The 27,262-nt window shown below is 47.1% G+C and overlaps 3 protein-coding genes across 13 annotated transcripts in view; all 3 read right to left on the bottom strand.

Moving 5' to 3' along the window:
- The window catches only part of CABIN1 (calcineurin binding protein 1), a 156,702-nt gene extending 144,089 nt beyond the window's left edge, over positions 1-12,613 (bottom strand). For 2 of the 10 annotated variants that reach the window (XM_045458949.1, XM_045458954.1), the window contains exons 1-2: positions 12,526-12,613; positions 45-185 (exon numbers count right to left, since the gene is read on the bottom strand). The gene's annotated coding sequence lies outside the window, so the exon portion shown is untranslated. Of the gene's footprint in view, positions 1-44; positions 186-11,716; positions 11,976-12,127 lie in introns of those variants that run through there. The other 8 variants (XM_045458946.1, XM_045458956.1, XM_045458950.1 and 5 more) reach the window with 7 other exon arrangements.
- Positions 12,614-15,034: 2,421 nt separating this feature from the next.
- On the bottom strand, positions 15,035-17,591 carry LOC123588277 (D-dopachrome decarboxylase). Its single transcript, XM_045458957.1, has 3 exons — positions 17,371-17,591; positions 16,867-17,042; positions 15,035-15,283 (listed from the first exon to the last, which is right to left on the bottom strand). The coding sequence occupies exons 1-3, from the start codon at positions 17,476-17,478 to the stop codon at positions 15,211-15,213; spliced, it is 357 nt and encodes a 118-aa protein (XP_045314913.1). The 5' UTR covers positions 17,479-17,591; the 3' UTR covers positions 15,035-15,210.
- Positions 17,592-20,016: 2,425 nt separating this feature from the next.
- LOC123587379 (glutathione S-transferase theta-3-like) lies at positions 20,017-26,921 on the bottom strand. 2 transcript variants are annotated; one of them, XM_045457098.1, is made up of 5 exons: positions 26,685-26,920; positions 25,236-25,323; positions 23,016-23,166; positions 20,789-20,965; positions 20,017-20,456 (listed from the first exon to the last, which is right to left on the bottom strand). In XM_045457098.1, the coding sequence occupies exons 1-5, from the start codon at positions 26,794-26,796 to the stop codon at positions 20,262-20,264; spliced, it is 723 nt and encodes a 240-aa protein (XP_045313054.1). In that variant the 5' UTR covers positions 26,797-26,920; the 3' UTR covers positions 20,017-20,261. The 2 variants fall into 2 exon arrangements, with proteins under 2 accessions (XP_045313054.1, XP_045313056.1); XM_045457100.1 differs by lacking the exons at positions 20,789-20,965; positions 23,016-23,166 and adding an exon at positions 24,564-24,571 and having other exon boundaries at positions 20,017-20,448; positions 26,685-26,921.
- Between the last annotated feature and the right edge of the window lie 341 nt (positions 26,922-27,262).

Below are 27,262 nucleotides of genomic sequence, written 5' to 3'. Positions count from 1 at the left end.
TTACACAACTCTGTGAACACACTGAAAACTACTGACTTACATACCTCACACAGGTGAACTACACGGTATGTGAATTACATGCTGTCATTAAACAAAGAGATGACAGGAACTTGGATGGGGCAGTGGTAGTGGACAGAAGGGACGCACTCCAGGAGGCAGGCTCACAGGACTCAGCACCGGGGAGCCTGGAGGGAACAGAAGGTTTCTGGATAACACCAAGGGTTCTGGCCTGAGGGGCTGGGACAGAGGGCATCCCCAAACAAGCCAGATAGGGCCAAAAGAGGAATCAGAAAAAGTCCCATCTGAGATGCTGGCAGAAAGAAGGCCCTGGAAGGATCCAGCAGTGGGGGCGAGCCCAGGCATACAGACTGAATGCACGTTCCACCCCTATAACTTAAAAGGACTGCTACTGTTGCCAACGGCACCACAGCAATGATTTGTAGTAGGGCTTCCACACTGGGTTCTGAGTTCTCCAAGGATTCTTACAAGAAAGGAAGTACAGTCTTTTCACCTACAAGGAAGATTCAAACATCCCCTAGGCTAACAGCTATTTTATCTCCTGGGTTCTATATTTAGGAAAAAAGAATGTTTCTACTAAGTCTGGAAATTGCTGCTTCACCATAAGCTATGCCATGTTAGACACTGTGACCACCACACGATACAGAAAAAAAAAAAAGAGAGAGAGAGAGACAGTAAAGTAGAAATTATATGATTAAAACTCTGCATCTAAACTATTATTCAAGGGACACCTGGTGGCTTAGTCGGTTAAGTGACTGACTCTTGATTTCAACTCAAGTCATGATCTCACAGTTTGTGAAATGGAACCCTGTAAGATTCTCTCTCCCCCTCTCTGCTCCTCCACTGCTTGTGCGCTCTCTCTCTTTCTCTCTCTCTCTCTCTCTCAAAATAAATAAAATCAACAACAACAAAACATACACACATAGAAAACAACACGCTTTGGCAAGAACATAGAGAAATTAGAACCCTCATGCACTGCTGTGGAAAACAGTATGGCAGTTCCTCAAAAATTTAAACCTAAGGTGACCTTATGCCTCAGCATTTCCACGTCTGGCTCTATACCGAAAAGAACTGAAAGCAAGGGTAAACAATTATAAATTGGGGTAAAGAGTGCAGGGAGGGTGGTGCTGACACCTAACCATAGGCCCCCAACCAGCTCCCCACAGGGCAGGTGCTAGCTCCAGGTCACAGCAAGTCTTCCCAGACGCCACCTGAATCCCCATGCAGAAAAAAACGAGAGGAGGACCCAGAGATGGCTGAGGGATCAGGTCTCTGTGTAGCAGCAGTGGGACCCACGTCCATAGGTGGGAGAACATCGGCCCAGGGCCGACCTACTCCTGAAAAGAGGAGAGCTTGCCTGTTCTTGCTCAGCAGCACCTAGCAGGAAGGTACCTAACAACTACCGGGATTGTGCCAGATGGGCCGGTACCTTCCCCTGGGGCTTCTGTGTCCCCCAGGACCAGGATGAACTCAGGTTCCATTTCAGAGCTGACAGGAGACACCTCCTCAGGACAGAATGAATGAAAGATAACCAGCCAAGCTGGAGGGAAAACCATGTGCTCCAAGTCAAGAGAGAGGTTTCTGGTCCCACCTGCTGTGTAAGTCCCTGCCCACCCCTCTGCCCACCTGCCTCCATAAAGAAAGCCCCTAGACTCCCCTAGTGCTCCCTGGGTACTACAGTCAGGGCCAGGAAACCCTCGAGGAGCCCATGGTGCCAAAGAGAAAATAGAAACTTCAAGCTTCCTAATTGTTTTGAAATTGCTAAAATCCATGCTAAAACTCAAGGCAATTGTCCCCGCTGGAAAGGGCTCCTGGGCTAACTTTAACATAATCTAAAAATACAGTACCTTCCACTCCTCTACCTCTATAGTCTATCCCAGACACTTATAAGGCACATTTGCATTATCTCACTTAAACTTAAAACAGCCTCTGGAAAGATTACTGGGCTTAGGGTCCTATTTTTCTTCTAGCACTGTGACTTCAGGCAGGTCAGCCAGTCCCTTATGCCTCAGTTTCCTATTCTGCAAAATGGGTATGATAATGCATATCTCATAAGGCTGGCAGTTGGGAGGGCTGGACACAGATACATACTGGAATTGAGGCATACTTGTAAGTGTTCATACAACATTTCAAGAGGAACCTAAAAAAGTGATCCTCACAAAGACTCATGCACATTAGTCCCAGGAGACCAGCATCCCCTCTGCCATAGCCCCTCAATCCCATCCGATTATGGGACCACTCTTCCTCAGCCCCCTCAATTCCCAGTAGCAAAATAAAGAATGAGTCAGAATACTGTACTCTAATACACATTGAGAGAACTGTGGAGACTCTGTAACACAGACTGTTTTACTTTACTTCTGCCAAAATAGTACATAGTAATTATTACCTTAAAACTGGCCTTGGATTTTTAAATATCAGTACATATAAGAATTTTTTACCTAAAACATAAAAATAAAGCTTTTCGAAACTGAAAATGTTACACTGATTTAATACAGCAAGAGTACGTTCTAAATTTCCTCTACACAGTCTCACCTCTGCACTGGAATTACCCAGTCTCTGGGTCTCTCCCACCTACTAGCCTATAAGCACCTGAATAGTCCTGTCTTTATCTTTTGTACCAACAGAGTACTCCATTAAGGAATGAGCAAGCAAATGAGTGGTATCTAGGCAGCTTGTCTGTTTCAGTAGAAGACATTTAATTTCTCAGTCAAATCTTTCTCAAAGACCAGCATCTGTCACTCACAGGATGCCCCCTTGTAGGGCAAGCCAAGTTGAGAAGCCACATAAAGGAACAGCTCACTGATGGCTTCGGTAACACTGTGAACTGTAACATTCCTGAGTAAAGAGAAGCATTCCCATCTCAACCCAAATAGGACTTCATCAAGGAGCTTCCCCTCTGATGTGGCCCCTACTGCACATGATCATCACACACTGTGTTCTCCATTTATGATTAAAAAAAAAAAAAAACTTTTAGAAAACGAGGAATGAAAGGAAACTTCCTCAATCTGACAAAAAGCATTTACCAAAAAAGCTACAGCTAACATTATACTTAACCATAAGACTGAATGCTTTGCCCCCTAAGATAAGGAACAAGGCAAGGACATCCACTCTTATCACTCCTATTCAACAGTATACTAGAAATGCTAGCCACTATAATAAGGCAAGAAAAAGAAATAAAAACAAAAAGAGATAATTAAAAAGGAAGAAATGAAACTGTGCATATTCACAAATGATGTAATTGTCTACATAGAATATCCAAAAATATCTATAAAATGAAACACTAAGTTTTTCTTTTTTTAACGTTTATTTATTCTTGAGACAGAGAGAGACAGAGCATGAACGGGGGAGGGGCAGAGAGAGAGGGAGACACAGAATCCGAAGCAGGCTCCAGGCTCTGAGCCATCAGCCCAAAGTCCAACGTGGGGCTCGAACTCACGGACCGCAAGATCGTGACCTGAGTTGAAGTCGGATGCTTAACCAACTGAGCCACCCAGGCGCCCCAAAAGCCCTAAGTTTAATAAGTATCAAGTGGGTTTAGCAAAGCCACAGGGTAAAGGTCAACACCCACAAAGTGACTGTATTTCTATACGTTAGCAACAAACAAAGGGAGATCAAAATAGAAAAAAAAATATGTCACAACAGTTGCAAAAAAATAAATAGGTACAAATCTAAAAAAATATATATGGGGCTCCTGGCTGGCTCAGTAGGTTAAGCATCTGACTCTGGATTTTAGCTCAGGTCATGATCTCATGGATCTCCCTCTCTTTCTCCCTCTCCCCTGCTCGCTCACATGCACACACATGCACATTCTCTCTAAAATAAAATAAAATATGCTATGGAATTAAAAAAATATACACCAAATAACATAGCAACCAACTCTCTGCAACAAAAACCACAGGAGATGCTAGGACACATAAATAAAAATGCACTAATAATAAGAAATTTGGCTCACCACTCTCAGTATAAGACAGGCCAAATGGAGAAAAAAAAAAAATAAGTTAAGGAGATAGAAGATCTAAACGACCAAACAATTACAGAACTTACAGATGTATATCACTCTATACCCAGCTAACATAGACTACACATTCTCCAGTGCTCACAGCATGTTCACAGACTTCTCTGAAGTCACAGAGAAAACATCTTTATAAAGTACAATTAAATCTTAAAATATCTCTGATCACAATAAATTAAAACTGGAATTTAATAATACTACAACCACCACCATGAACAACAACCAAAGACAGGTCCTTCTATCTAAAAATTTAAGAACCTCCACAACTTTTGGATGAAAGGAAATGCAATTAAAATTGGAGAAATTTTAATGAAATACTAACAATAAAAACACAAATACTCATATACGTGAAAACACAATAAAATCATCTAAGGACGGGGGGGAATCGTATTATTATCTCCAAAGAAGAGAAAGCCTTTAACAAAATTCAACACCCCTGATGATAAAAAGCACTCAAGAAAATAAAAATTGAAGGATACTTTGTTATATACATTAGTCCTAAAACCAAAATCTTACTTAATGGAGAAACACTAAAGGCATTTCCATTAATATCAGGAACAAAGTAAGGATGCCCATTATGTCTGCTACTATCCACCACTGTACATAGTTTATTAGCATTGCCATAAGAAAAGGGAAACCATTTAGAGGTATAAGAATGGGTAAAGAAGAAGTAAAATAATCTTTAATTTCAGACAATATAATAAAATACCTGGAAAACCCCAACACCAACGATAAAACTTAATAATAAAAGAACTCAATGAAGTAGCATGATAGAAAATTAACATAGAAAAATCAATAGTGTTCACATAAAAAATAAACAGAAGACATTATGATAGAGAAAAATCCTGTTTATGGTAACAAGATGATTAAATATTTAGAAATTAAGTTAACAAGAAATGTGCAACCTATGCAAGGAAAATCTTAAAACACTACCAAAAGACACTAAAGTTGAACAAATGGAATGACAACCTAAGACATTCTTAGACAGAACTCAATATTATAAAGATGTCAGTTCTCCCTAAGTTAGTTTATAAAATCAATGCAATACAAATAAAAGTATCAACAAGATACTAGACAAGTTGACATATAGACAAGTTTTCATATAGAAAAACAAGCATGTAAGACAGCTAGGAAAACAGTGAAGAAGAAGAGCTACAAGAGGGGGATAAGCCCTACCATTAAAGAATACTGTATAAAGCCTTAGTACTTAAAAGAGTAGTACTGATACATGCATGATACAGAGATCATGCCCAAACTCAAGGACATATGAAAATTTTAAATATGGCAAAGGTGGGGGCACCTGGGCGGCTCAGTTGGCTGAGTGTCCAACTCTTGATTTTGGCTGAGGTCATGGTCTCAGGGTTCTTGAGATCGAGCCCAGCATCAGATCAGACTCCGCACTAACAGCGCAGAGCCTGTTTGAGATTCTCTCTCTTCTTCTCTCTCTGCCCCTCCCCCCCACATGCGGGCCAGCGTGCACACACACACTCTCTCTCTCTCGCTCTCACAAAATAAATAAATAAACATTAAAAAAAATAAAATAAAAATAAAATATGGGAGGGGCACCTACTTGGCTAAATCAGTCAAGCATCTGACTCTTTTGATTTTGGCTCAGGTCATGATCTCACAGTTGGTGAGACTGGGCTCCAGGGTCAGGCTCTGCACTGCCAGTGCAGAGCCTGTTTGGGTTTCTCTCTCCCTCTCTCTCTCCCTCTCCCCTCCACCTGCTCTCTCTCTCACACTAAACATTTAAAAATAATGATAAAGGGGTGCCTGGGTGGCTCAGTCGGTTAAGTGTCCGACTTCAGCTCAGGTCATGATCTCACCAGTTGTGAGTTTGAGACCCTCCCACATCCAACTCTGTGCTGACAGCTCAGAGCCTGGAGCCTGCTTCAGATTCTGTGTTTCCCTCTCTCTGCCCCTCTGCCACTCACACTCTGTCTCTGTCTCTCTCTCAAAAATAAAAATACACATTAAAAAAATTTTAATAATAAAATAAAATATAGCAAAGGTAGTATCTCAAGTCACTGGGGTCAAAATGAACTCTGTAGTAAGACTTGCTCGGAAAAATTGGTAACCATTTGGAAAAGGATAAAATTAGATCCTTACCTCACCCCATATACATAAATAAACTCCAAATGGATTAGGGATCTAAATGAAAACCAAAGGAACCATACAAATACTAGAAGAAAATATGGATGAGTCCCTCTTTAACTTTGTATGTGGAAAGTCTTTCTCACCATGATTTAAAATCCAAAGGCAGTGAAAAAAAGATTAATATATTTAACTACATAAAAATGGTTTTAAATTTTGGGGTGTCTGGGTGGTCAGTCAATTAAGCGTCAGACTTCGGTTCAAGTCATGATCTCCTGGTTCATGAGTTCTAGCCCCACATAGGGCTCTCTGCTGTCAGCACAAAGCCCACTTCAGATCCTCTGTGCCCCTCTCTCTGCCCCTCCCCCACTCGCACTCGGTCTCTCTCTCTCTCTCTCTCTCTCAAAAATAAATAAACATTTAAAAAAAAAAAAAAAGAAGATTTGTGGTTATCAGAGGTAGGGGAGGGAAGTGGAGAGAATTGGATGAGTGCGGCCAAAAGGTACAAACTTCCAGTTATAAGTAAGTACTAGGGATAACTATAGTTAACACTGCTGTATGGTGTATTGTGAAAGTTAAGAAAGTAAATTCTAAGAGTTCTTATCACAAAGGAAAAACATTTTTTTTCTTTTTTTTTTTTTGTATCTATATGAGATGAGATGATGGATGTTAAGACTTATTGTGGTAATCATTTCACAATACATATAGGTCAAGTCATTATGCTATATACCTTAAACCTGAATAGTGCTATATGTCAATTATACCTCAATAAAATTAAATAATTTTTTAATTAGAAAAAAAATTTTTTAATCAGAAAAAAGAAGTCATAAGTCAACTGATAAATTGGGAGAAAATATTTGCAACATATACTGTAGACAAATACGTAAAGAGCTCTTAAAAACTTAATAGACACAGCATTATTCACAATAGTCAAAAGGTAGAAGCAACCAAGTAAGTGCCCACTCGTAGATGAATGGAGAAACAAAATGTGGTATATAAATACAATGCAGTATTATTCAGCCTTAAAAAGGAAGGACATTCTGACACATGCTACTACACGGATGAACTGTGAAGACATTATGCTTAGTGAAATAAGCGAGCACAAAATGACAGTGTATGATTCCACTTACGTGAGGTACCTAAAGCAGTCAAATTCATAGAGACAGAAAGTAATATGGTGGTTGCCAGGGGCTGGGGGAGGGGAGGAACAGGGACTGTTTAACAGGTACAGGGTTTTAATTTCAGAAGATGGAAAAAAGTTCTGGAGATGGATGGTGGTAATGGTTGCATAACAGTTTTGATGTGTTAATGTCATCAAACCGTACACTTAAAAATACTTCAAAAATTAAATTTCACATTAAGTATGTTATACAATAAGCAAAGAAAAAAACCTAGAAAAATAGGGAAAATATATAAACAAACAAGTCACAAAAACAGACATTCAACTGGCTATCAAACATATGAAAAAATGCTCACACCGCTTATAATTAGAGAAATGCAAATTAAAACAACATTGAGACACTATGTCTATCATACTATAACTATCACTGGCAAAAATTAAAATTAATGGGGAAAAAAAGCAGAAAGGGAAACAAACGACAAGAGACTCTTAATGATAGAGAACAAACTGAGGGTTGATAGCGGGGGGGGGGGGGGGGGGGGGGGGGGGGGGGGGGGGGGGGGGGGGGGGGGGGGGGGGGGGAGGGGGAGGGGCAGCGGTGGTATTAAAAAGCGCACTTGGAGTGCCTGCATGGCTCAGTCAGTTAAGCGTCCGACTCCAGCTCAGGTCATGATCTCAGGGTTGGTGAGTTTGAGGCCCGCGTCGGGCTCTGTGCTGACACCTTAGTGCCTGAAGCCTGCTTCAGATTGTGCCTCCTTCTCTCTTTGTCCCTTCCCAGTTTGTGCTCTTTCTCTCTCTCTCTCTCTCTAAAGTAAATAAACATTAAAAAAATTTTAAAAACAAAAAGGGCACCTGTTGTGATAAGCACTGGATGTCGTATGTAAGTGATGAATCATTTAATTCTACTCCTGAAATCAATATTGCACTGTATGTTAACTAACTAAAATTTAAATTCATTAAATTAAAGTTAACAAATTTTAATTGTTGGAGAGGTTGTCAGGAAACAGGCATTATTTTCATACACTGTTGATGGGAATGCCAACTAGCACAACCACTCTCGAGGGGAATTTGACAAGAGCTAACAAAACTACAAATGCCCTGACGTTTCAATCCAGCAATTCCACTTCTAGGAATCAATCTTGAAGATGTACCTCCAATAATATGAAATACATACACACAGGGTTATTCATTCCAACATTGTTTGTAATTTCAAGAGACTGGAAACAACCTAAATGACTACAGATAGTGTAGTGGATGAATAAACTATGGTACATCCACACAATGAAGTAATATGTAGCTGTAAAAATTAATGAGGAAATGTTTATAGAGCATTATTCATAATAACCAAAAATAGAAATAACCCAAATGTCCATCAACTGATAAATGGATAAATAAAAAGTAATGAACACAGACAACAGGATGAACCATGAAAACATTATGCTAAGTGAAAGAAGCCAGTCACAGACCACATCTTGCATGATCCCATTAATAAGAAATATCCAGGAAAGGCAAATCTATATAGACAGAAAGTATTTGTGACCACCTCGACATAGCGGGGGGAGACAGTGAGAAGTCTTCTAACAGGTACAGGGTTTCTTTTTGGGGTGACAAAATGCTCTAAAATTGATTGTGGTGATGCTCACACAACTCTATGAATATTAAAAACCACTGAATTGTATGTAAAGTTTATCTCAATAAATAGGCACATTTTACCTCAATAAAAACTTTTTAAAAATGAATAAGATCTCTATGAACACATACAGGAGGATTTTCAAGACATTTATTAAGTGACAAAAAGAAACACAATTATCTTTAGCATGCCACCTTTCATATATAAAAGAAGAGGAGCTAAGAAATTACATGACCGTCTATTCATTTGTGCAAAAGAAAGGATAATCCAGACACCAAAGAGATCAGTTAGCTGCAGGGGATAAGTGGGAAAGGGGTGAAAGGTGGAGGAGAACAGGGACAAGGTGGCAGGGGCGGGAGAGTGAGTGACACTTTCCAGAGTATACCTTTGTTACAGTTCTTTCTTACTCTTAGAAGCACAGTCATGTTTCCCACTCGAAAAATAATTAAAACCAACTAAGTTCCAGGGGGAACCCAAAATGTAATACAAACATTAACAATGAACCTACTGCATTACAAATTACATAACCACACTGAAGGGCATAACAAAGAATTATGATTCCAGAGTAGGGGCAGAGAGTACACAAGATAAGCCTGGAACAGGGGCGCTTGGGTGGCTCAGCTGGTTAAGTGGGTTAAGCAACCAACTCTTGATTTAGACTCAGGTCATGATCTCGCAGTTCGTGATCCAAGCCCTGCATAAGGCTCTGCGCTGAGAGTGCAGAGCCTGCTTGGGATTCTCCCTCTCCCTCTCTCTACCCCTCCCCTGTGCTCATGCTCTGCCTCTCTCTCTCTGCCTCAAAATAAATAAACAAACATGAAAAAGAAATTAAAAAAAAAAAGATAAGCCTGGAACATCTTGTGGTGCCAGAAAATAAGTAAATCCTCCAAAAAAATGGTGAGGATCCAATGACACAGCAGCTAACCTGAAGGATATCCTGAACAGGCAAAGCCAGAACTGTGAACAACAAAATAATGGTAGCATTAGGTTTTAACCCATAAAATAAGATGAATATCCGTGGTCCATACTAATATAAATAAATGAGGGAAGGGACAGTTCTTCCTTTAATAGAATTTGAATTAATAAGAGTAGAGGAAAGAGAGAAATAGGTAATTACCTTTAGGCAAATACCACAGAGACCCACAGATGGATGGATGCTAACTACAGTCAGGGGGCGTAAATTTGAGAGAACCAGAATTCCCATCCTTTCAAAGCATTTCCCCCAAGATGCTTACTAACTAGAAAGAGAAAGATAGTAACCTTATAGTATAGAAACCTAGCAGATATCAACTAAACCAAGCAATCAAGACAAACATCACCAGTAATAAGACCTATCAGCATCTCGAACTCCTTGATATGACACACTGAGGACAACACAATGTTTGTATCATTCTGGCCAAAAATGCATGGCCTCACTCCAATCACGAGAAAATATGAGACAAATCCAAGTTGAAGGATATTAGACAAAATAACCGATCAGTACTCTCGAAAAATGTCAAGGCCAAGAAAGACAAGACTAAGTAATTAAGGATGAAGGAGCAATCACTAAATGCAATGAGAAGTTAGATAGGATCACAGAATGAAAAATAGAACATTGTGCAAAACTGGTGATATTCAAACTAGGTTAATGGCTGAGTTAATAAAACTGTACCAATATTAGTTTCCTGTTCTTGATAGTTCTATCATGATTATGTAAGATGTGAATATTAGGGAAAGGAGGGAAAGGATGGACAGAAGGAAACTCTGTATTATTGTTGCAACTCTTCTCTAAACCTAAAATTAGTTTAAAATAAATATAAAAAGAAATAGCCATTTGAGATTATGTATTCATCATCTGTAAGGACTGTGAGGATGGGGACCATGTCTGTATTGTTCACCACAAACCCCAGAAACCCACTAGCAGGAGGAAAAAAAAAAAAAGCAGCTATTGAATAAAGAAAGAAAATATCTATTCATTTCTCAGCCTCCCAGCCCAGCAATCATATTATCCCAGAATAGCACATTCAGGAGTTTAACCTCACAAATTTCCAAACTCTTTAGGCTATGGTTTCCACAACCTTAAGAACACATAAAGAACAGCACACTTTGAGTACCTCGGCACCCTGACCAGTCAGTGATAAGCAGTGGTGTTTCCTGACATGCTCTGGTCTGGGAGTCAGGAAGCCTAGGTCTTGGGCCACATTGTGGCACTACCTGGCTGTGGCATAAGAGGTCCCTCGCTGGGTCCCACTTTCCTCTACCCTAGGAGGCTTTCGCCTACTGTGTTCATACAGCCCAGGAGCAAAGAATGGTTTTGACATTTTTAAATGGATGAAAAAAATTTGTGACACATGAAAATTATATAAAAATTACATAAAATTCAAATTTCAGTGTCCATAAATAAGGTTTTATTGGAATACTGCCACTGGTGTACCTATTGTCTCTGCATGTATCCACAACACAATGCCAGAACTGAGTTGGGGTGCCTGGGTGGCTCAGTCCGTTGAGCATTAAGCATCGACTTCAGCTCAGGTCATGTCTGGTCATGATCTCACAGTTCGTGAGTTTCGAGCCCCACATTGGGCTCTGTGCTGACAGCTCAGAGCCTGGAGCCTCCTTCAGATTCTGTGTCTCCCTCTCCCTCTGCACGCCGGCTGGCGCGCCCACTCTCTCTCGCTCTCCCTCAAAAGTAAATAAACATTAAAAAAAAAAAAAAATTAAAAAATAAAAACAATGCCAGAACTGAGTAGACAGAGCAGGCCTCCTATGCTAAGCCTAAAATACTATTATAATTATGTTTATTACATTCACAACATACTATGATAAAATTACATGTTAATATTATAAATATTATTACACTTACAACTGAAGTTTGCCAACCTCTGAAGGAAGTCTTTGACCCAGAGATCCATAGTAACACAGGCCCCAAAGAGTTAAGTGGCTCCAAAGTCACTTGTGCAAGACACCTGAGAGTGTCAGTAGACTCTATCTAGCCAAGGTCCTCCTCCTCCTCCTCCTGGGAGGCAGTGCAGTCAAGATATTCAGTCTGGCTGGCTCAGTCGGTAGAGCATGCAGCCCTTGATCTCGGGGTTGAAAGTTCCAGCCCCATATTGGGTGTCGAGATTACTAAAAAATAAAATCTTAAAAAAAAAAAAATGTTTTTGTCTAGATTTCGTCTGACCCACTAGTTAGCTAGCTGACTCTGAACAAGTCCCTTCCCCTCGCCTCGGTCTCAGTTTCCACCCGTGTAAATGGCGCTAATAACAGCACTCACCTCGCAGGGCTGCTGTGAAGGTGAAGAGAAAGGACGTCAGTAGAGGGTTAGCACCGGGCTCAGCACCCGGCGGACGTAAAATCAATGGTGGCTTCTGCTGCTGTCACTGAAAACCACTCCCGAGACTGGAGCCCCGTCCTAGGCACCCGAGGATGGCGACCATGGCCCTGAAGAGGCCCACGAGACAGCCTGGAGGCCGGGCCTCACCGCTCCCGCTCTCTGGCCTCGGTTTCCCCGACTGTGCCACTCAGACTACCAGAGGCGCCCCCTGCGTCGACACCAGCCTCGGCCCATCCGCCCGCCGCCCCTCAAGCTCGGGCCCCCGCTGCTGCCGCTGGTTCGGCAGAGCCGCACCCCCACCAGAGGGATGCCCCCAAACCTGCAGTCCTGGAACTCACCAGGCGTCTCCACGGCAACGGCCTGCCTGCCGCGACCCCCGAGCCGGCTGGCCGCCCGCCTGACAATAAGGCGCGTTCCCATTGGCTCCGTTGCCGGCTCCGTTAGCCAATCAGTGAGGGCGCACGCGCTGCTCGCCCGCCGCGCAGGCTCTCGTCGACCCTGCGGGCTGCAAACAGCCTAGCGCGGGAGTGTAAACCTTCCAGGTCCTTGCTTTTTGGTACTCGAACTATTGTGGACTCGGAGCGCCAGCTTGCAGTCGGACTCCACGCCCCATCGCTTGTAATATTTGGGAAGCGCCGAGTTCGGTGCCCGGCCCTGAGCAGTAGCTAAATGACGACGGGCGGTGTTATCGTTTGTTACAACCTGAGACAGGTACTCTGAAGGCAATGTAAACTTGGGGAACACTTGGAACCAGGGGAGGAGGGTTCTCCTTTCTACTACCCCGTGCCTCATCTTTTTCAGAAAAGAATTTGAAGCCCAAAAGGCACAGATACAATCAACTATGAAACAAAGGAAAAACAAAAACAAAAATCACAAAAAATCAAGGCCGGGTAGACGAACGGTCTATCCAGGGAGTGACAGAATTCCAAAGTCTAAAGGAGGATTCGCATTGAAAGTTTCCTGAAAACGGCCTTGGGCTGAGAGAGGTTAAATTCTTGGGAGCGAAGCTTTTTTGAGAAAGACTTCACAGCCTTTCCAGCCTTTCTTGATTCCAGCAACCATGATTTAAACAGGAATGAAGGTTATGGCTTTCTCTTTGACCTTACATAAAGATGGTAACATCATGGTGAAGAATTCAAAGCGCCAGTTCAGAACAATAAAGCCTTAGTGATACCCGGGAGTTTCAAAAAGAATTGAGTCACAAACCTTGACTTTGCCTTGGAGGGAGGGGCAGTGGACAGAGGCATAAACAGATGGTTTTCAAAGTTTCATGGATAACACCCATCCTTGGATGCAGCTCTCATACCTGAGTTGTATCTTGAAATAGCTCTTGAAACAGTTGAAAAAAGATGGGAGAGTGGTCCCATAGAGAGCTATGTGGCAAGCTTTTGGAGGTAAGAGACATTGCAAGCCATGCTGTATCCTCAGGAAGCACAGTATTACCAGGGGGCAAAGCTCAAGGCCACAATGGGGCTAATGTGGAGAGGGGGGAGGGACAGTCGTCCCCACAGCAAATAGATGACATCACACTCACTACAGTGGGGATAAGACATTTAAGGTGGGACCAGGTAGAAGGCTGCTGCCTTATAGTCCTGGCTAGGGTTAGGCCTGAATCCCTTCTTGGGCACTTCAACCATTCATTCAATGATACAAACATTCCCTGAGCCCCTTTGGGAAGCAGGACACCCATGTTGGCAGAAGGAATGAGTGCAGGAACAGTTGGGACAGGGGGCCAAAGGAAGGAACTCCAAGCTCTGTTAATGGCATTCCACAGCAGTGGTCAGGGACAAACACCACAGGCACAAGAACACTCCACTGGAAACTAACTTTACTAACTATATTAACAGGACAGACTTAAAATCTCAATTTGGTATTTCACTGGTACACTAAAGACAAGAATGATCAGGCCTTCAACTCTGTAGGGAAATAGAGTGCCCATCACAGTGTCTAAGGGTCATGATATGTAAACTCTGCATCAAACATCTGGGAAGAAACCAAAAAGGACACCCTTTGCACCCTGCCCATATATCCCTGAAAATGGAAAGTATGATATAGTATTTAGAGTTGGGGCGGGGATTGCATTCATTCCGTTTCTAATGGCAGACAATGTATTTCCAGGTTTACCATTCCAGGACATGGGTTTTACAAGGTACACAGCCACCGAGAATTTTTAGCAAGACTCATAGGAGAAGATGGGAGTTTCGAAATGCCCAGGAAAGGTCCCAGAAGCCCAGCCATCCTGCTCTCCTGCTGAGCACACCATTCCATGGGCAGTAAACTGCATGGGCCAACCCAAGCTGACGGCAAGAACATCTGGTTAGCAAAATCTGTAGGAAGACCCAAGCTGGACCGGTGCCCGCCCAACCAACCTGCACAGGGCATGGAGAGCAGGGGCCTAGGCTTCACCTTCCACACTTGGATTTGAACAGCCTACATACAATACAGTGGCCCCGAAGACAGAAAAGATCCCATCTCTCAGGTTCCCTAAAGTTCCCACCTCATAAACCAACACCACTGCCCAGGGTGACAGAGAATGCCAGGGAGGGGTGAAGGGAGATAAAGAAGTCATGTTTGAAAGAAGGTTGCAGGGCACCTGGGTGACTCAGTCGGTTAAGCATCCGACTCTTCATATTGGCCCAGGTCATGGTCTCAAGTTCAAGGCCTAAGTCAGGCTTCGTGTTGAGTGGAGAGCCTGCTTGGGATTCTCTCTCTCCCTCTCTCAGGCTTCGTGTTGAGTGGAGAGCCTGCTTGGGATTCTCTCTCTCTCTCTCTCTCTGCCCCTCCCTCACTCACATTCTCTTTCTCTCAAAATAAATTAATAAACATTTAAAAAAAGAAGAAAAGAAAGAAGATCTCTTCATTTATTTGACACAAGGATGGGGAGGAAGAAGACTTGTGAGGCCACAGGCATATCTGCATGAAGGGGTGCCAGAAGCTGGTATCCACTAGGCCCTTCCTCTGCCAGGAGGCCTCTCTGGAAGGGGTAGAAAGCTCACAGATGTCCTAGATGCCCTCTGTGTCAATCATAGAAAAGTCATGACTGTCCCTTTCTTGCCAATCTGCCAGGGCTCCAGGGGGAAAAATCGGATAATTATCCTTCAAGAGACAGAAAAAGAAAAAAAAAAGATGTCATTAGCTCCTTGGCTAATGCTTCATATTCCAAGACCCCTAGCCAGGCACTCCCACCATGGGTTCCCTGACCAGCCTGCCTTAGCCTAGAGGGCATTTTGGAAGCCTGCTTCATCTCATTAATGATCTCCCCCTGCAGGCCTGTCAGAAGCAGGATGGTGGCTGTCCCTGGACAGACACTCGACGCAGCAGCCTTGATGGTCACTGCATGCTCTGTGAGCTCAGAGGGGCAGCCCTCCTGCTTTCAAACTCCAGGCCCCCTGGGGGCATGTGCAGTGCCCCAGACACCTTTGTTTTCTCAAAGCCTAGCTCAAAACCAGTCATAGGGTGACCCCCCCCCCCCCCGGCGATGTCTATGGAGTGAATAAACATGCCCCTCTCATAGAAGTGATGGGAAGTTCCTGATGAAGAGCAGGATACTTGGGATAGTCTAAGGGGTAGTAGGGGAAGGATTGTGTGTGACAGCTTTAGTTTTCCCATCTGCAAACCTCATGGGGATGGCATGTCCGCACAAGGCGATGTGAACAGAGGGGTAGGGCTTGCATGGATCCAACGGGATCATGCATACAAGGTAGCTATAGATAAGCTGGCACATGGTAGGCATTCATATGTTATGTATTGTTGTTACAATTATTCTCTCACCCCAGCTTGAGGACCAGGTCTGAGCACTCCCAGGAGTGACTATTCCTCACCAGCCTTCCTGGGCTAACAAAGGATCCATTCTGGAAGGTTCTTTCAAGCTTCTCATGCTCTTAGTTCCTCATAGGCATGGGCTTGGCGCAGGAATATTTTTCACCCAGGAAGAAACTTTAGCCCTGCCACAGAATCCCATGTTTGGGGGCTGTATGGTCTTCTTGGATGATCTTTTAATACATGCCCCTCTATTCACAGAAAAAAGGCTACAAACCAGAGGTGGTTCACTTTCAGGTTTGTCAGGCATCCCCCAGCTGCACTGGACCTAGAACCCAGGTCTCCAGACATCCAAGCCAATGTCCTTTCCACTACTCCCTGACCCTCCTGGGAGCCTCACTTGGGACCTAGCTGGGCTACACGGCCAAAGGTCACACAGCCTCAGGACATACCCAGAATCCCTCCTGACCAGCCTGGAGAAGCTCTCCTATTAAATTACTCTTGGTTTTCTAAGTTGTGGAGAAGACTAAAGGCAGATGATAAATGGTTATAGCTTTGTCAGGTTAATAACATTCTACCCTGCACGGTGCCAAGGGAGATACAGGGCACTGCCATCTCACATGACTCTGGCAACTCCCCCAGGAAGTAAAGGAGAGCCTTCCCACTTCACAGATGGAAACATTGGGGTTGGAGAAGCCACGCCTTGCCCACATGTCAAGGGAACCATGGCATAGCCAGGAATTCATTCAATTCCACTACCATTCTGAGGGTAGACATACCATCCGAGGACCTAGGGCCCTAGGCCCTTCTTGGGCAGGGAGAAGAGTGCATTTTTTACCCCCAGCCTTGCAAGGGGACTTGGAATGGGATCACTGCCCCCATCTTCTCCCTGCCCCCATCTTCTCCCTGCCCCCACGCACCGATCCTGGCCCAGGCCCATCTCCTTGGTGAGGAACTCGAAGAATCGGGCGCTGTGTCCACGGTTCTCCTCGGCCGTGCCCACCACACCGATGGAGGAGATGCTCAGCTGCGCGCAGGGATCGGTAGAGCCGTTCACCGCCATGGCCAGACCTGGTCGCAAGGTCACGTTCACGCGCTGCGGAGAACAGGAAAGTTTCTCCTGAAGCTTGTACAGGCCGAGTTGCTCTGAGGACCTGGGAGGGCAAGAGCCTACAAGCGTGGACCCCTGGGGTCAGGGCTAGAGGCTCGGGGCGGGGTCCTTGGAGGTCATGTTGGTTTCAGGGCCAGGGAAGGCAGCAAGGAGCAGACATGAGGGGTGGGGCCGCGGGGTCACAGAGAGAGGGAGGCCGAGGATCCCTGCGACAAGGAGCCCGGGTTGCGGTGAGGGAAGCCGGGACGTGGGCAGAGCCCGACCCCTGGTCCACCAGCCTCATCCCGCCCCGTGCTCCCCGGTCCACGCTCACGTCCTCAGGTTTGCTCAGGATGGCTGCAGTGGCCGCGCAGAGCCGCTTCTCCAGTCCGGCGGGCACACGGCCGGCGGGCAAGTTGGTGTCCAACTCAACAAACGGCATGTCTGGCGGGAAAGAACTGGACAGGCCACACGAGCAGAGAAAGAATACACAGGGTACAGATCGATGTTCCCGAGGGTCGCGGAATAGACAGCAGTGGCTGGGCGCCACGAAAACCAGGCTCCTTATTGGCTGGGCAGACACGCAGAGCCCCGGGATTGGCTGCACAGTCCACACCCCGCCTCTGCTGGCGCAGATTTCCGGAAGTCCTAGGCAGGCGGGGAAGAGTGGAGCTCGTGACCCTCCCCCAAAGACACTGGCTGAGCCATGGCCCCACCCACCGTGTCCGAGGCTCTCCTGGCTCCAGCCACATTGGCCAGGGGTTTTCTGGCTCACTGGGCTTTTAGGTGCTGCAGTCCTCTGCTTCTTAATCCATTTTTAGTTTGTTAACCTTGAAAATAAAATAGTCCGTTATTTTACCGGTAAAAATGGGTTTATTCGGGGGGAAATTTTTTATTTGTTCGAGGATAGCAGAAAATTGCAATTTGGGACATGCAGCCTGAGGCAAAACCATAGGAAAATCCAGCCAACAAAGAAGAGAAACTTTTTTTTTTTTTTTTTTTTGGTTTTTGTTTTTTACAGAGAAAAGGGAAGAATTGGGAAGGACTGTTAAAAACAAAAAAGTACGTGGGAATAAACTGGGAGTTAAAAGTGCAATGGCTTTTCAATTGCAGAGCTGTGACAATCTCATTGGCTGGACTGTTTCCGGGCGGGGATCTTTCTTTCCCCTGCGGGTAGTATATAGTCTTCTCACCTTGGGAATGCAAGGTAAATCTCTTCCTTTTGGAGTGGTAAAGGGTTGCGAGGAGGAATAGGTGTGAGAGCTCCCCCTTCTGGCCTCCCAACTTTATTTTAAATGAAGGTTCCTTTATTGAGTTTCACAGAATGTGGGTCTGAACACACACGCAGAACACACACACCTGTGTGAGACCTTTCCCAGTCTCCATCCTAACTTGTTTTTGTTTTTGTTGTTTGTTGTTGTTTTTTGCCACGTTACCACCATTTCCAAGTTAGGCAACTTCACATTATATGTGAAAATCTGCACTTCTCTTGACCAGGAGCCAAGTGACACTTGTGAATTCAGGTGAGGCTGGGTAGAGAACTCTGGCTCACCACAGACATCTATCTGCCTTTGTGCCCTCTTGCACCTGTGGTAACCTTGTTTCATGCTGAAGTACTATCCACCAAGGGGGTGAAAGCCAGGTCCTAGCCAAACTGCCAGCCATGTTTACAGTACCCTATATTTTTATAGTCAAAACAAAATGTGTTACTTAGCACATGGAAACCTGTTGATATGGCTAAACATGGTACTCTCATCAGTGTTGCAAAGTTGTCTGAATTGTAAGTGAAAATACAGTTGAAATTGTGTGGGTGTGTATAAATAATCTCAATTACACTTCTAAAATTCTATGTGGGTGTGCATATTAAAGGAGCCTTGGGGCGCCTGGCTGACTCAGTCAGTGAAGCATGCAACTCTTGATCTCAGGGTTGTAGGTTCGAACCCCATGTTGTGCATAGAGATTACTTAAAAATAAAATCTTAAAAAAAAAAAAAGATGGGGCGCCTGGGTAGCCCAGTCGGTTGAGCGTCTGACTTCAGCTTAGGTTTTGAGTTCAAGCCCCACATCGGGCTCTGTGCTGACAGCTCAGAGCCTGGAGCCTGCTTCAGATTTTGTGTCTCCCTCTCTCTCTGACCCTTGCCTGCTCTCTCTCTCTCTCTCTCTCAAAAATAAACATTAAAAAAATAAAAGGTGGGGCGAGCCTCCATGAGAAGGCAGGCAGGCTGAGAGGCTCTGTTCAGGACCCAATCCCATTAGCAGTTTGTTGGATGACTAGGCTATCAGAGAGTCTAGAACACAAGACAGGTGGATTGTGATAATCTTGAGGAGAAAGGAGAGGGACAGGTGGCAAGTCTGGGACCCAGGGTGGGGCATAGATAAGACATTGGTTGGGGTTATGAGTAGGCTTGGGAGAGCAAGGCCTCTCAGCAGCACCCAGAGGGCCAGGAACTAATCCGGGACTTCCCTCCTTGCGAGGCACTTCATAAACCAACCTTCCACCCCACCTCTGGGAGACAGAATCACCCCAGAGGGATGACAGAGACCTAAGAGATGAAGTCCATGTCCGATTCAGACATCCCTTCCCCAGGTCAACCGCCAGCTGAGACAGGTGCTCAGCCCAGGGGGTGTGGAACCAACTCTGTTCTAGGACTGAAAGAGGGAAGGTCTGGGGCTGAGGAGCCCAGGGGGTCACCGGACTTGGCCTGGGGCTAGGGAAGTCAGGGAAGTCTCACTGGAGAAACAACATGGTGACAAAAGCCTAAAGACCAGGAGGGGCACCAGGCAAGTGAGGAGGGGTCCTATAAGCAATGGAAACAGCCTGAGCTAAGGCCAGGGAGTGGAAGTGGGGGTGGCAGCTGGGAGAAGGGGTCTAAAATGATGGGCTACTGTGTGCAACCAGAAGGGGGTGCCCTGGAGGGGTGGGCAATGCAAAGTTCAATGATTCATACTTTAGCCTCAGAGCAGTAAGGCACCACCAGAAGTTTCAAACACAAGGGGGACAAATATGTGTTTACTAAAGCTCTTTCCAGGGGTCACATGAAGCCAGGGTGGAAGGGGCAGGAGTGGAGTGAGGAGACAGACAAAAGGAGGAATGAAGATCTCATGCATGGAGGGAACTAAGGGCCAGAGGCTGGACAGCAGGCCTTGCTCATAGCCTAGGAGGGGCGATTCCATCTCTTCTTCCAACAACAGAGTCTCCATCATCTCTGCAGGCCTGGTCCTCCACTCACTGCAACAAAACCTGCACCAAGGGCTTCAGCTTCTCCTTTATGGCACTGTCTGCTGGAGGCAAGTCCTTGGCCTTCATGACAACTGCATGTGCCTCCTGAAAGAGGTCCTTTCCCACGGCGGCCTCCACGCGTTGGCGCCATGCAGCCAGCTTGGGTCGGCTTTTGAAGACTTGGCAGCCAGCACTGACAGGCTATGGGGAGAGGGAGCCAGGTGGAGTGGCTACACATGGACAAGCACGAGGCAGCATGACCTGGTTGAGGGATTCCCCTGGGTGGATTTTCCCTCCTCTGCCACATATGGAATAGGCTGGAGGTTCTCTCCCAGGAGACACTAGGAAGCTTCTCAATATCACTGCAGGATAGGGTCTTGAAGCCCCATTTTACAGATGAGAACACTGAGGCTCAGAGAGGGAAGTGACTTGCCCAGGGCCGCACAGTCAGAAAGGGCAATGTGAGCTGGTATGTTGGCACCCTCCCAGGACACCCCACTGCCCAGTGGACCACCCTCCCCCATGGCACTCACATGCATCAGCTCCGTGATGGCCACCAAATCAGCCACTGAGATGTGGGGTCCAGCAAGGAAGTCTTGGTCCTTTAGGAATTTGTCCTCAAGCAGCTGCAGGCACCTTTCCAGCTCAGCCAGAGTAGATGCCAATGTCTCAGGGGGCACCTGTTCGCCCAGGAACACTGGGAACATCATCTGGTGGGTGGGCAGGCAGAGAAAGGGCTCAGGGTCTGCCCAAAGCGCAGGCCGGTTCCTGCTCTCATCCAATCTACCACCAGGCCTTCAAATTTCTCCTCACACTCACCCACTCCATCCACCCATGGCCACCACCAGCCCAGGCCTCATCTCCTACTCCAACATGGACAGCCTCCACCACTCCCTAGGTCCTCCTGCAGGGCAGCCGGGGGTGGGGGGGTAGGGGGGGCGCAGAACGGGGATCTTCTGCAATCCCAGTTTGCCCATATCACCCCCTGCATAAAGCCTTCCATGGCTCCCCACTACCCTCACCATGAAAGCCTACACCAGGCGCCTCCTCAGCACCACAGTCACCCTCTCCCCACTCCCCACCTCCTCCTCCACCCCAGGCTTCTCAAATGGGACAATGCATGCAAATCCTTCTGGGATCTGATTAAAGTGCACGTTCCTAATCTGTATGCCTGTGTGGTGCTTGAGACTGTGCATTTCCAAGCTCCCAGGTGGTGCTGATGCTCCTGGTCCCTGGACCACACTTTGAGTAGTGAAGGTCTATATTCACTCTACTTGACTACTCTCCATTCTGCCTTCAAACGCACCAGGCTCCTGCCCCTACCAGCTTGAGGGGGCTCCTCTCTCAGCCCCAAGAGGCTTCAAGGAAGGCATTTCTAAGGTTACAGAAACCTGCGTTTTGCCCAACGACCCTTCAGAACAATGATTCTCTACCTACAGCAGAGTATGAGCATGCCCATCGCATGCTCCCTCACATGCACAGGGCACCCACTGTGTGCTGGGCCCTTTGTAAGTACGCTAAAAATAATAACTCAGGGCACACATTTCAAAAACATCTGTACATCTGATGGGTAAAAATGGTATCTGTGTCCTGCTTAAATGTGCATTTACTTGATTCTTAGGTTAAATGTATTTTCATCCATTTAATGACCATCTCTCTCTGTCCTTCAATTAAATCCCTGCTGGTTTCTTGTGCCCGTTTTTCTCCTGTGCCTTTGTTTGATGGCATTCTGAGAGCATCTTAAATAGTAAGAATGTTACTTCTGGGGTGTTTCTTCTGTTAAGCATCCAACTTCAGTTCAGGTCATGATCTCACGGTTTGTGGGTTTGAGCCCCAGGTCAGGCTCTGTACTGACAGCTCGGAGCCTGGAGCCTGCTCCCGATTCTGTCTCCCTCTCTCTCTGCCCCTCCCCTGCTCATGCTCTGTCTCTCTCTGTCTCTCAAAAATAAATACACGTTAAAAAAATTTTTTTTAAAGAATGTTACTTCTTTCAGGGTACCTGGGTGGCACAGTCGCTTAAGCGTCCAACTCTTGATTTCAGCTCAGGTCATGATCTCATGGTTGGTGAGATTAAGCCCTGCATCAGGCTCTGCACTGACAACATGGAGCCTGCTGAGGATCCTCTCTCTCCCTCTCTCTCTGCCCCTCCCCTGGTCCTTCTCTTTGCTCTCTCAAAAGAAATAAACTTAAAACATTTTTTTTTTGAAAAAAAAAAAAAAGAATGTTACTTCTTTATAACAAATCCTTACCAGTTTTTTGCTTATTTTAAGTCTAATTCTTTCCTCTTACACAAAATCATTGTATGTGTACAATCTGTTAGGCTCTTCTTTGAGTTTTTCAGTGTTCTTAGGCTTAGAAATCCTTGAATACCCAGAAATCGGATCAACTTTATTGAGATGTCTCCTCATCTCTGCTTAGTTTAAGATTTTTCATTTAACACTTCCCTACTTGAAAAGTATGTGTGTGGTTAGAGGGTTTGACTTTTTTTCTCTCCCAAAAGGCAATGTCTCCAGGCAGTCTGGAGGATGCCAAAGGGCATAAAATTGATTCTCACCAGCTCAAGAATCAGAGCACATTGGGCAAAGTCAACTCCCTAGTTCTGCCTCGGTTTCCCCTCTGGGAAACAAGTTGGTTGGACTAGGGAGTCTCTGGGATTCTAGAATTTGGTGTTCTAAGGCCTCCATTCTGAATAAAATGTTTTAAACAGAAAGCACTGTCCCTTGAGCATCCTAGAAGAGTCCCCGTCCTGCCACAGCTCACCTTCTGCCACATGGCTCGTGTGCAACTATTCCGTAGGGCCGTGTGCTGCCATGCTAGGTACTCGTCCACACGGGCACGGGCCTGCAGGTCCTGAGGGTACCAGTGGTCAGGGACCTCATACTTGCGACACAGATACAACAGGATGGCCACACTGGGGGACACGGAGGGGGTGGGAACATGTACTAGTCACTCTTCAGCCACTCCATAGGGGCCAGCCCACACTGCTCACATCTCCCCAACTCCTACAGGTGGAGCATTTCACTATCTCCATGGTACAGAGGAGGAATGTGAGGCTCAGAGAGGTTAGGTGACTGCCTTGAATCACACAGTTCTACATTAGGCCATCCTACCATCTGAACTAAGGGCACCAAGTGAAAAACAACATGTCTTAGGATTTCAGAAGGAGGGGGGTGGGGAACTCAGAGGAAGCTTCCATGAGGAAGGGGCACCCAACATGGTTCTTGAAGGACAAGAGCAACTCAGATACCACTCCCCACCATATCCAATGCACGGCCACGCCAGGAGCAAGGCCAAGTCCTCTGACACTCCCTGGGGTTCAGACAAGGCCTCCCAGGTGAATGGGTCACTGCTTTCCACCGTATCCCATCTCCTCTCTACCTGCCCAAAGGCTCCAGCACCCTCCCCCAGGAAGCCCTCCCTGACCTCCCCCCTTCCTCCTCTCCCTCCACCATGTCTGGCCTGTGCATCATATCTGGCCAGAGCACCATGCCTCCATGGATGTTGGATTATCCAGCGGCCAGATGTTCTGGAGCCAAGTGGAATGTGAATCTGGCTCTACCATGGAGGTACTATGTGGCTTCGGTAAAGGATACCACCATTCAGCTGCCAACCTTGAGGCTGGCCTGGGCTCTCATCTCTTCCACCCACCTCCAGCTCTTCAGCAAACTTAGGTTTGACCTTCAAGGGCATCCAGAACTGACCACTACTTTTCCCCTACCCCACCACCTTGGTCTGGGGCCCCAGGACCTCTCTCCTGGATTAGCACAGTACCTTCTCAACCCAGCCAGAGGGATCCTTTAAAACCTAAGTCGGGGGCACCTAGGTGGTTCAGTCGGTTAAGCATGTGACTTTGGCTTGGGTCATGATCTCAGTTTGTGAGTTTGAGTCCTACTTGGGGTGAGCTTCTGTCCCACTTCAGGTGAACTCGAGCCCTGCTTCGAGTGAGCAGAAGCCTCGCCCTGGGTGAGCTCCAACCCCGCTTCTCTCTCTCCCTCCTCTCTCTCTCTCTCTCTCTCTCTCTCTGTCTCTGCCCCTCATGGGATTCTCTCTCTCCCTCTCTCTCCACCCTCACTCACTCGCCAACCCCCGCTTTAAAAACAACAACAAAAAAAAAAAAAAAAAAAAAAAGAAACAAGAAACCTAAGTCAGATCTCAGCTTTCCTCTGCTTAAATTCCTCCAATGGTCCCATATTACCTACAGTAAAAGCCAGTCTTCCTGGCCCCACATGCTACCCTGAGACCTCAGCCCTTGCTTTCTCCCCTTGCTTACCCTAGCCACACTGAATGCCTTGCCTCTTCTACCTGTACCCCAAGCACTGTCTCACCCCATAGCATTTGGCTTTGCTGTTCCCTCCAGCCAGAACACTCTTCCCTACATACCTTGCATCTCTGTTCCTGCAGGTCTCTGCCCAGATGCCTCCTCTTCAAGGGGCCCTTCACTCAACATCCTCCTCAAAATCGCACCCACCCTCACTCTTAGCCTAGTTATTTCCTCCATCGCACTCATCACCACGGGATGTGTTACACCTTTACAGAGATGATTACTCCCCCCTTCTAGAATATGAGCTCCATGAGGGCAAGGGCTTAGAATTTGTTCACTGCTTTGGCCCTAGGGCCTGGATGCTTCCTGGCCCTGGTGGGTGCCCAGCAAATAGCCACTGAAGCTCTCTGGGTGTTCTCTTGACATCCAGGGAAATAGGACTTGCTCCCAAGATTTGTAGAAGAGTAGCTCTGCAGCTACTCCTCAATATTTTGTGCAAGTCCCTCCCCTCACCCGGCCTCGGTTTCCTCATTTGTACCATGCCAGGGGGGAGTGGAGATGCCATGACTTCAGCAGCCCCTCCCAGCCCCAGGCTCCTCTGCCTGCTGGGGCTGGCACAGACGCTCAGCGCACACAAGCTGTGATCCAAGCCATCAACGGTAGACACCCAAATGGCTGACCGGCCTCACAAGGCCTGTAGCAGCCTGGGGACTTGATACCTCTCAGCCAAGGTGAAGTCCCCATCCTTCAAGGCTGGCACCTTCTTCAGGGGGTTCACCTGGGCAAAAGCATCGCTGTGGTGCTGACCTGTGGGAGAGACCGGTGAGGCGGGTGAGGAGAACCCTAAGCCCTCTGAGGTCTCTGCCCAACCCCCACCTCAACATCCAGGCACCAGCTCTTTCCAAGGCCCCTATCCGGGCGGGGCAGCGGGAAGGAGAACACTCTGCTGGTCACCAGATCACAGGCCCTGACCTCCCCAGCAGAGGCCCACCCTTCCTGTGTCCACCCCCTTGGAAATCCGGGCCAAGCAGCATCTCAGCTTGGGCAAGGAGAGAGGGCGATTGCCAGCAGCTGCAATCCAGCCCCACCCCCAACCAAGTCCATCCATTTGTCGGACACTCCAGCCTCCTCCCTGGGCTCTAGGCTTGCCCCCTTCAGCCATCTTCCTATGCCGGGTGGGTGACCTGTCCACACCACAAAGCTCCACACACACCTGCTCCCAGCCCTCAGTCCAGCCTCGTTCTCTCCAGGAGCCTCTGTCCCATTCAGTCACCCAGACTCCACCAGCTTAGCTCTTCTTTCTTTCTGGTGCCAAACCCTCACGGCTCCTTCCCCAGTGGGTGTTCCCAGGTCTGACTCACTTCTGCATTCCTTGAGCCGGATCAGTGCTGGGAGGTACGACAATCCCTGTGTGTGGAGTCAGAGCGATTCCACGGAACCAGGCTCCCGCCTGGCCATAGGGCCCTCTTTGCCCTTCTACTGGGTGAAGACAATCACCGCCACCCATTCTCCCTCCAGAAAATGCCTCTGTGCCCAGCCTCCATCCCAAAGAGGGCTAAAAAGGTGGAGCAAGGTGGCAGCATAGCAGTTGGTGTCCCAGGTTGGGGACACCAAAGACAGAAGGTGGGCAGGCTCAGCCAAGAAGGGGTCTCCCTCCTGGCCTGCCCAAGGATAGGCCTACTGTCCGATTACAGCCCTGCCTCCTCCACTGGATCCTGTAAATGTGGAGGGGAGGTAGGCAGGCGTAGGTAGAAGTAAAGAGGGGACGGGCTCCAAGTGGAACAGCCTTCTCTTGCTGACAGATGCAGAAATTCCAGAGATGCGGGCTACTCCAATAAAGAAATGAGAAGGCAGTTTCATGGTTTCCTACAAGCCCCGGTGTGGGGGTGTTGGCGCACTCACTCTGGTTCCCCACGCACCCCCCTTCCCGTCCCCCGCGCCCCCCCACTGCTGTCTGCTCTGCTCCCTCTTAACCTGTATTTTGAAAAACGTTTCGTAGTCACTAAGCAAAGATCGGGGCTGTTGAAAAATACACCACCGATAAGTGATGTCACGGCTTCCGTACTGGAAAGTGACCCTTCCAGTCGCTCTGCGGCGCGCGGCCCGGCGGGGGTCCCTCAGCGCACAGGCGGCCCTGCCCCCAGGGCCTGTCTGCCGGCCCGGCCCACCTTTGAGCAGCTCCACCGTGCGCAACTCGAAGGGGATGCCGTTCTTCTTGGCGAAGATGTAGACGGCGCGGCAGGGCTGGGACATTAAGTCCAGGTAGAGCTCTAGGCCCATGGCGAGAGCGGAGGACCCGACCCCGGGGTCGCGCCTAGGGTACAAGACCGGGAACAGCAACGGCTGGCGGGAACTGCCGAGAGCCCAGCGCAATCCGCAATTCGGGCGAGGAGTTAGGGGGGAGAGGGGGGGGTCTGAGCCCCGCCACACCCTCCCCGCCCATTGGATGGCTCCGGAGAACTTTGGACCAATCAGAGACACCCCAGCTCTCCCTCGGTCCCTCACCGGGAATCCCTGTAGCGGTTCTCTTGGTAGCACTGGGAGACTTGGCCTCTGACCCGAGCTTTCGCTGCCAGGTCACACCTCTTCCCCTGACCTCAATATCTACCTGGGGTTGGGGAAATCAAATAACTATGTCCTGGTTTAGGGGTTACAGGGAACGCATTGCAAAGGAGAACACTGCTTTCTGGTGTTGCTGAAAACAGCAGACTGCGCTTCGCTTATCTAGTTAATGTGTATCTAGCGG

Source organism: Leopardus geoffroyi, chromosome D3 (assembly GCF_018350155.1).
Source record: "Leopardus geoffroyi isolate Oge1 chromosome D3, O.geoffroyi_Oge1_pat1.0, whole genome shotgun sequence".
Taxonomy (NCBI): Eukaryota; Metazoa; Chordata; class Mammalia; order Carnivora; family Felidae; genus Leopardus; species Leopardus geoffroyi.
The sequence above is the reverse complement of the archived record's forward strand: the minus strand, read 5'-3'. Positions and strand labels throughout refer to the sequence as shown.